At 57.1% G+C, this 9813-nt stretch overlaps 1 protein-coding gene across 1 annotated transcript in view; it reads right to left on the minus strand.

Annotated features, from left to right (window-relative positions):
• Positions 1 to 8448, minus strand: part of ITPK1 (inositol-tetrakisphosphate 1-kinase) — a 92117-nt gene extending 83669 nt beyond the window's left edge. Inside the window, exon 1 of the mRNA XM_049769857.1 lies at positions 8231 to 8448. Within this exon, the coding sequence (XP_049625814.1) occupies positions 8231 to 8325 (95 nt within the window). The 5' untranslated portion in view covers positions 8326 to 8448. The remainder of the gene's footprint in view (positions 1 to 8230) is intronic.
• Positions 8449 to 9813: the final 1365 nt, after the last annotated feature.

A 9813-nucleotide genomic window follows, 5' to 3' on the forward strand; every position in this document is an offset into this window, starting at 1 on the left:
GGAGGGGAACTTACAAAAAAAATCCACAATACACTTGGGAGGAATAACTTACTTTATTTTAGGTGGGAATGGGATATTTATTTATAGGGAAAAGAAGGATGTGAGCTCTTTGTATTTAGGGGATTCAAACAAGGTGTGTGCTCTGTGTTTAGGGGATTAGGAGATTAAGGAAAGCAGGGAGTGTGCTCAATGTGTTTAGCTACAGGCATGCACCAGGCTTAGGGGGTGTCTCCTGGCTCCTAAACCTACAGGTCTAACTCTTGGAGAAATGAGCAGTCAGAGTCCTTGGTCTGTTGGGTCCCCTCCCCAGGGGCCTGTGGGAGAACTGGAAGGGAAGGTGAGGCCACAGGGTCACAGGTGCCAGGGAACCTCAGGGCAGCAGGATGGCAGGATGGTGGCCCCCAGGTCCAAGGTTGCCTACACAGGGACTTCCAGCCACTGGGCAGCTCCAGCCTGGTACCCGGACACCCCAGTCGGTTTAGGGTCCACTCACCTCGCCTACTCCTGAAATTGACCCTTGAAAGGAAACTGGCAAGAGACCCGTTGTGCCACTGGGCTGGGCCAAGCAGGGCCTCTGGGTACGCTCGGGCCACTGTCCCTTATCCAGTACTGGCCAACTGGGGATCCCCAGAAGATCACAGGCCCTCCAAGTTCCGGTGCCCACAGAACAGGTGCCACGTCATAGCTGGAGCTCAGGAACAGCTGGAACACTATGGGCTGAACTATTGTGGACAGCCATGGGCTGGGGTCCCCAGGGAAGGGACCCCCTTGCTGGCCTTTTAGTGTCCCCCAAAAAGAGAAGGCAGCCTCCCTAGAGGGGATCTTTCTATACTCCTCCATGGGAACCCCTCCAGAGACCCAGACCCTCTACCCAAAGCAGCTCAACATCCCCCAGCAGCACTTGGGGGCAGGAGAGGACAGAAGGCCAAGAAAGGTCAGAGGCCCACAGTGTCCAGGAGGGGACCTCTTCTCAAGGTCCCCTACAGAAGGATGGGCTGGGGAAGAAAAATCAGAGCTGCACCTTGAGAGCCAGCCAGGCCAGGTTCAATGGCCCCAGCTCCCGAAGCTTAGCACCCTTTTCTAGAAGCGTCTGCTGTGCAAAGAGGAAGTTCTGCCCCAGAGAAACCTCTAGCAGCTGACCTGCCTGCCAGAGGCACCACCCAAGCCCTTTAAGGCCAGCACCCCAGAGTCACAGGCACACCCTTCCTCTCCCAGGCTCCCCCTGGCTCCTGAGACCAGAAAAGTCTCCAACCCACCCTCTGAGGTCACCTTCCATGAGGAGCACTCCCAGGGAGGAGTCCCAGGGTTATAGTCCACAGGACTGGGTGTTTGGGTGGGGGTAGAAAGGACAACCCAATTCCAAGGGCACCGCAGTATCGTCCCATCCCCCATTCCCACAAGGCTTCCGTAAGCACTGAGGTACAGCCCTGGTCAACTCAAGGCACTTAAGGGTCCTCATGAAAAATAAAAATGGAAACTGAAGAGATAATAGGACAAGAAGGACACCTGTCTTACATGCAGCCAACCAACCTGGGTTCAATCCCCGGCATCCCACGGGGTTCTCCAGTCCTGATTAAGGAACCAGGAGTAATTCCTAAACACACAGCCAGGAGTTGGGCCTGAGAAAGGCCCTGTAGGTACATCCCAAAACACAAACAACCCCCAAAATTGTATCGGGGAGACTCAAGGAATGAGCACCAGCTCTGCATGGGGGGACTCCAGGGTTCAATCCCAGTAATAGACAGCCCCCCAAAGCAGCACAAGGGTGTGGTGCAAAATCCAAATAATCACAATACCTCACAGTCCAAGCAATGCTAGGATCACCCACGTGTTCCAGTGGAGGTGAGGATGCAATGAGGGGAGGTGGGGAACAGACCCCCCCCATAGACGTTTCCTCCCCCACCCAGCATCTACCTAGCCTGGGGGTTGGTAGGGAAATAGGGCTGGAGGCAGAAATGAAAGTGAAACTCCCCAGGGAGTCTTGTAACCCACCACATCCCTCGCCTGAGGCTGCTCCCGCAGGAAGGCCAGGACGCTCCATCTCCCATACAGCTGACTCAGGCCTGAAGTCTTGGTTTGGACTTCAGTGGTGTGCCCAGTCCTGTGGTAGTCACCCCAAACAACCAGGCCTGGGGCATCTCCATCATGCCAGCAGCAGCTTCTTTTGTGCTCTCACATCTGGGGGAACCACAGATTATCTTCTTTTATTTCTGGTTTTACTTTTGGGTAAAAACCCCTGTGCGCAGGGGCTACTCTTGGCAGTGCTTGAGGGACCCCATGCTGCAGGTCTGGATATGGAAGCCAGGCCCCCTCTTACCCACCTCGGGCTAAGCCTCAACTCTCTCTCACCCAGGAATTCCAGGTTTAAGATGGGCCCTCCCAAGCAACCATGGAAGAACCTGGGAAATGCCCCCTCCTATAGAGCACAAGGCTTGAAAGTGGGGGCACCGGGGGGCCCAGATTCTAGACCATCCACAAACCAGTGCAACTGCCCAACTCAGCCCCCAGCCTCGGTGCATGGACTTCATCTCTGCTCCAGCCCAAGAAGCAGGGCCCATCCAGGGAGCCTCAGCCCCCAAACGTCTCCTGATTCTGGCACCCCTCGACTCCACCCCCAGCACACAAGGCAGTAAGGCGCATTGGATTTGTTTGGTTTTTAGGATATGGGGGCCACACCCAGCGGTGCTCAGGGGTTGATCCTGGTGGGGTTTGGGGGGCTATATGGAATGCCCCCCCCCCCCGAACCAGGGCAGGATGATGATGCCAGGACACTCCAAGGTAGGCACATAGCGCCCGGAGCAGGAACGTTCCCAGCTCCGTGCTGGCCCAGACGAGGGAGGAAGAGAGGGAGGGAGGTGCCATGTGTCCAGCAGCAGGGACACCAGGGGCAGAGATCGCTGCTCACCATGTCCTGGGAGCTCCCTGAACTCTTGCGGGAAGTATCAAAAATGCGGGGGAGGGGGACAGTGGCAGGGGACACGCTGTCTCCCCTGTCCCCAAACCCACAGGGCATCGTGGCCTCAGCTTGGAAAAAGGCAGCATATGGCTCGGCCTTCCCAGTCCCAGCCCAGGCGAAGCTTTGAGAATCAAATGAGCCTCAGGTCCAGGGCACAGGAGGCCACAAGGGGTGGGCAGCGCAACCCCCCACAAGTCCCACCTCCCACACTCCCCTCAGCACCTATCCAAGGCCTCAAGGCTGCTGTACCAACCACCCGGACCCCCAGACATGGGTCCTGTGCACTGTCACCCTCACACCCCAGACACGGGGGGTGAGGGACCCCAAGGGTCAGGTCACAGGCCCAGAGCTCCTTGGTGCAAGCAGGCCCGGAACCAGGCAGCCAAGGACAGGGAGCGAGTGTTTATCTATGGGGCTGACTTATGGCCAGTACTAGGGCGCTGCTGCCGAGGGGAGCCCCAGTCAGCACCGCCTCCCGCCCCCATACGCCCAACTGGGGCCAAATCCATTTTTCAGAAAAACAAAATACCAACCCACGGCCCCAGCCCTAACTCACTTAACCCCAGAAGAGATGTTTGATTCCCTGGTCCCCAGTATCACCCGAATGAATCCCAGCCCGCAGGGAACCCAACCCCAGCCTGCAGGCAAAGGCATTGGGGGTTCAGGAAGAAGACACAGTATCTCTTAGGGGCACTGTCCAGGCCAGGATTTAGTACCCCCAGCCTGTACCCCCGGCCCTGTCATGCAGAGGGACCCCACGCAGGAACCCACAATGGCAGGTGGGCCTGTGGTCGCAGTCCAACGAGCCCACCTACAGATGAGAATCTCAAGGCCAAGAATCCCAGGAGCTGTCCGGGTTTGTCCCAACCCAGACAAAGACTCTTCAAAAGCATGATGCTGGGGCCGGGCGGTGGCGCTAGAGGTAAGGTGCCTGCCTTGCCTGCGCTAGCCTACTACGGACCGCGGTTCCATCCCCCGGTGTCCCATATGGTCCCCCCAAGCCAGGAGTGACTTCTGAGCACATAGCCAGGAGTAACCCCTGAGCGTCACCGGGTGTGGCCCCAAAAAAAAATAAACAAACAAAAAAAAGCATGATGCTGTGTCCAGGGATTCCGTGGGGGCTGAGCCCCGTCCTGCAAGGGTCTCCCACTCCCTGCCTCAGTTTCTCCCTTACATTAGGGGAGCGGGGGAATTTGAGTGAGATGAAATACCTTGAAGCCAGAGCTTTAGGACAGCATCTTGCATGGAGTTGGCAGGGGTTCAATCCCCAGCATCTCATAGAGTCCCCAGAGCACAGAGCTAGGAGTGATCTCAGAGAACATAGCCAGGAGTGAGCCAGTGTGGCCCCCAAATAAAAAACAAAAATCAAAGTCATCTAAGGTGGGGCCAGAGCAATAGCACACACGGTGGGTAATATGTTGTTACTTATAGTTGCACACAGCTGACCCAGATTTGATCCCAGCTTCCCATATGGCCCCCCATAAGAATGATCCCTGAGCACAAGGCCAGGAGTAAGACCTGAGCACTACCAAGTAAAGCTCAGAGAAACCAGGAGAGCACACAGGTGCTAAAGCTTGTGACACATGGCTGGCACCAGTTTGATTTCTGGCATCCCACAGGGGCTCCTGAGCACCATCAAGGGTGCTCCCTGAGCAGAGCTAGTGTGGCCCTAAAACCAAAACAACAAAAAAAAAATGATGACATCAAGCAGTCTGGGTCTGGGAAGACCGTCCAAGGGGGCTAGGGCTCCCGTCCAGGTCAATTCCTAGAACCACGCGGTCCCCTGAACACTGCTGGGGAAAGCCCTGGAGGCCCTAAGCACTATCCCCCCAATCTTGTTGCCTTGAGCCCTTGTGCCACTGGTCTGCCTGAGAATTTCTGGGGGGACCCCCCCCAAAAATCAGGGCAGATGGGAGAGCAGAGAGATGCCCCAGGAGCTGAAGTGCACGTTTTGCACCAGGGAACCCTCCGTTTGAGCCCTAACATGGCACTGTTCCCTGAGCACCACTGGGGGAGCCCCTACCCCAAAAATAGTGTCAAGTGAAGACATCTGGTTCAAAGAGTGCAGAGGGCACATGCCCAGCACATGCAGGGCACTGAGTTCAAGCTCCAGCACAGAATTATGTGCCCCACTACCACTAGGTGGGGCCCAACAGATCTGAGCCAAGAACGGGATGCCAGGGGTCACCCGTGACAAACAGTAAGGAGTCAGGTAGGTTGCAGGGGAGGCTGGAGGTTCACCCATGTTAATGGAAATACTTCCTGGAGTGCCCTCAACATGTCCCACCTCTACAAGTCTGGTCAAGTTTAAGAAGAAGGCGTGGGGCTAGAGATAGCACAGCGTAGGCAGTGTGCCTTGCATGTAGCTGACTGGGTTCATCCCACAGAGTTCCTTAAGCACCGCCAAGAGTGATTCCTGAGTGCAAAGCCAGGAATAATCCCTGAGCACCACTAGCTGTGGCCCAAAAACAAACAAAAAAGGGTGAGGTGAGGGAAAGGAGGAAGGGAGAGAGGGGGAGAGAAAGTGGGAGAGAGAGGAGGGGGAGAGAGGGGGAGAGGGGGGAGGGAGAGAGAGACAGAGAGAGACAGAGAGAGGCAGAGACAGAGAGACAGAGACAGACACAGACACAGAGACAGAGAGACAGAGACAGACAGACAGAGAGAGAGAGACCAAGCAGAGAGAGACCAAGCAGAGAAAGACCAAGGAGAGAGAGAGAGAGAGAGAGAGAGAGAGAGAGACCAAGCAGAGAGAGAGAGAGAGAGAGAGAGAGAGAGAGAGAGAGAGAGAGAGAGAGAGACCAAGCAGAGAGAGAGAGAGAGAGAGACCAAGCAGAGAGAGAAAAAGAGATCAAGCAGTCTGCCAGCATTTCCATAAGGCCCTGGGTTCAAAGCACCTTCCAACAGACCATCTAAGAACTGTTCCTGCTCTGGAGCAACTCAGCATCCTGGTTGTAAAACTCAGTGGTGGGGATAGAGGAAGAATCAGGGGAAGGGGAGGGGAGACACACACAGACCTTCTCCCGGTGGATGACGCCCCAAAAACAGTGGCCAGAGAGACCACTTGAGCCATGTGCTCCAATTCAAAGGTTGGCCCTGAAGATCTCTCAGACCACTTCTGACCACCCCTCCTGGGGGATGAGGAAAATCCCGGGCTGGTAGTGGGACTGGACCCACCTTGATAACAAAGGACAGAGAGATGCTTTCTGGGGGTACAGGGGTATCTCAGGTCAGAAGCCTGGCCCCATTCCAGAAGTCAAACAACAGGAACCTGCCTGTTCCCCATCTGTGCAACAGAGGTCTGGAATGGGGGAGCCTCAGGGCCAGCCGCCTTTCACCCAAACAAACAGGCCCACGTCCACTTCAGGCCATACTCGCCAAGTGGAGCCCTGGACTTTATCACGCGGGAATTCGTACACAAGTCAGCCTCCGTCCAAACAGCAGGGCAGCAACCCCAGAGCGAGAGTGTCGGCACCATGACAACATCCATCCACACCACCCTGAATCATTCTCCCCCAACTGCCCAGGCCACAAACTGCCAGGATCTGGGTACGAGACGGGGGCAGTCGGGGGGCCCAGGGCGGCCACCAGAGGGCGCAAAATGAGGCAAGAAAAACCAAACTTGGTATCTTCCTTCAGCTTCAGTGACAGGAGACCTAGGCTGGCCAGCAGCAAACACCAACCCTGTGGGATTCCCTGCGGCTCGACAACCATCCAGAGGCTTTCTGTCTTCTCTGCAAAGCGAGGAGGCAGCCAGACGGGGAGCCCAACCACCCTTAAAGTGTCCCCCAAAACAGTGAATCTCCTCACTGAAACACCAGGAAGAGGAAAGCAAGCCAGTGTGCAGTCCAGCCCCGGCAGGACCTTGCCGGAGATCCCCGTCAGAGCTGCTTTCTCAAGATCAAGAGTCAGGCCCGGTGGCAAGGCCGGGTGCTCACTGTGGGCACAAACTGGCAGGTTTAGTAGCTCAGTCAAAGAGCCGAGATCTCAGGTTGCCAAGTCCGGGAGTTCCGGGGCACACCCAGCACGGCAGGGTTCAGCCGCCACCTTCTAGCGCCGGGCCTGTGCAGAGCCAAGTTCAGGGGCTCCCAAATCCTAGGACCCATTTCCAAAGCACAGGCACTGAGTCCTTCTGGTATCCCTGCGAATCCCAGGTGCATTATCAAGCCCAAATGACCCTTTTTTCAAAGAGGACCAAAAAAAAAAGCCTTTCTCCGAGGAAGAAGGAAGGCAGGCAGTCCCAGCCAGCGAGTAAGGAAGCCCTGTGGCTACCTAAAGAAGCCTCTGGCTGCAGGGTGAGCAGAAGGCAGGGGATAAAAGCAGCCAGCCGGGGGGCCTTGGGGACAGGCTGGAGGGACAGAGAGGTTCAGACTGGCCCCCGGCTCATCACCCTCATGGAAGAAAAGTCATGCTATTCTGCAAGGTTAAAATAGGAAGCTCCAAGAACAAAAAACCCAAGTGCAGCAGCCCATTTTCCAGACTCAAACCTAACCCATTGGAGGGAGCCGGCCACTTCACACAAGGTTTCCCGGAATGCCCAAGGGCGGCTGAGAGATCAGGTTCTTTGACTCGGTTCCTCCCTGAGGCTTTTGGGCACAAGACAAGTGAGGCCAGGAGGGGCAGACACCCCAACCCTGAGACTCCACCGCTCAGCTCAGTCACAGATTACGGGTGTGATCTTGGAGAATGGATGGGAGACAGACGTGAGCCGGTTACACAGCCATGCAATCCTGGGGAGAAGTGGGGGAGATCAGAGATGGGCGAATCTCAAACCACCTGCACCCGCAGAGCCGGTGGTCGGTCGCCCCTTCGCAGTAAGTACCCTCTGCACCGTTTCCCCCCAACAACACCCCAAAACACGTGGCCCAGAATCACCACCGGACCGAGTGCTAGGGCTGGGTTCTCATGAGACAGCAAATCACCTAGTGAGTCCCTGCTTAAGAGGGTGCCAATGCCCCTGGCAGACTCAGGAACCCAGCAGAGCTGGGGGGTGATGGGCACTGGGGTTAGGGGGTGTGGATGGGATATATAGATAGCCGGTGTGTCCCCCACCCCAACATGGTGCAAACACAAGAGCCCTTTCTGCAGAAAAGAGAAGCGGGCAAAGCCAGCCAAGAAAAGAAATGAAAAAGCATACTTGGGAGTCCACGCGGGGTGTCTCGGGGGGTGACCACACACACCCCGTGCGACGGGGCCAGGGCCAGGGCCGGGGCCACCACCTCGGAGCTCCCGCAGCCCGGCTTCCCCCCGAAGCCCGGGGCCAGGCAGCTTCCGTACCTGCAGAGCTCGGCGAAGGCCTGGAAATTGAGCTTCTTGATCTTCTTCTCGCTCAGCCAGTAGCCCACGCGCTTGCCTTTCAGGAACGTCTGCATCTCGGGCCGACCGGGGGCCAGGCCGGCGGGTGGGCGCGCGGGGTGGCGGGCTTGCGGGGTTGCAAGCGTGCGGGACGCGGGGCAGGGCCGGGCAGAGTAGGGAAGGGCCGGGCCGGGCTGGGCGAGGCCGGGCCGGGCGGCTTGGGCGGTAACAGCGGTAACAGCAGCAGCAGCAGCAGCAGCAGCAGCAGCAACAGCAGCGCCGAGTGCGGACGTCCACGGGCCCCGCCGCCCGCAACTGGCCGGCCGAGCGCGGGGCCCGCAGCGCAGCAGCCTCCGGGAGGGGAGGCCCGAGCCCGCCCGCCGGCGCCCAGCGAGCGATCGCGGCGCGGCGCGGACGACGGACACGCCCTCCCGCCGCGCCGCCCCCGGGCCCGGGCCCGCCTCCTCCGGCGCCCGCGCGCGCTCCCGGCCCGGCCCGAGCGCCCGCCTGGAGGCAGCACCCGCCGCCGCCTCTGCCTTAAAGGCGCCGCTCCGCGCCCGCGCCTGGCTGGCCGGGATGGGGTGAGGGTGGGGGTGGGGATGGGGTGCGGGGGAGATTGGGGGAGGATGGGGTTGGTGGTGGCGGGGCTCCGGCTGCGGGTTTCAGCGTTTCCGGGCGGCCCCGAACTAGGGGTGGGGCTTGCAAGCAGAGTAGTGGTGGGAATGGGTGGGTGGGTGGGCGGAGGGGGCGACTTAATGCTGGTCTTTCCCCCTATGCCCTAAGAGTTTGGGGGAGCAAAAGACACACCGAGACACATACAGACACACAGAGACATACACACAGAGACACAGACACACAGAGGCAACAAAAACACAGACACAGGCACACACGGATACGAACACACTGGACTACACACAGACATAGACACATACAGACATACACACAGAGATACAGGCACAGAGACACAGACACACAAAGACAGACACACAGAGGCATACAAAAACAGACATAAATATACACATAGATAGATAGATACACACAGAGACACAGACACTTAGAGACATACAAAAACATAGACACACACAGATACACTCTGGCCTACACAGACACAGACACATACAGACATACATACAGAGATACAGACACACAGACACACAGAAGCTTACAAAAACGCACACACAGACACAGATATACACACAGATAGCTACAGACACACAGATACAAAAACACAGAGACACACAGATACAAGCACACTGACATACACAGAGACACACACTGAGACACAGACACAGACAGACACACTGAGACACAGCACACACAGAAGCATAGGCACACAGAGACAAGACAGACACACAGAGACAGATCTACACACAGACACACAGAAACAGACATACAAAACACACAGACATACAGACACACAGAGACGCAGACACAGAGACACACAGATGTATACACACACACACACACACACACGCACACACACCACCTCCCTACACTGAATTGAGCAGCTTCTCAATGAGATCATTGAGGGACTGACATTGGAGGGACTACCATAAGCCCAGGAT

Source organism: Suncus etruscus, chromosome 3, assembly GCF_024139225.1.
Source record: "Suncus etruscus isolate mSunEtr1 chromosome 3, mSunEtr1.pri.cur, whole genome shotgun sequence".
Classification (NCBI taxonomy): domain Eukaryota; kingdom Metazoa; phylum Chordata; class Mammalia; order Eulipotyphla; family Soricidae; genus Suncus; species Suncus etruscus.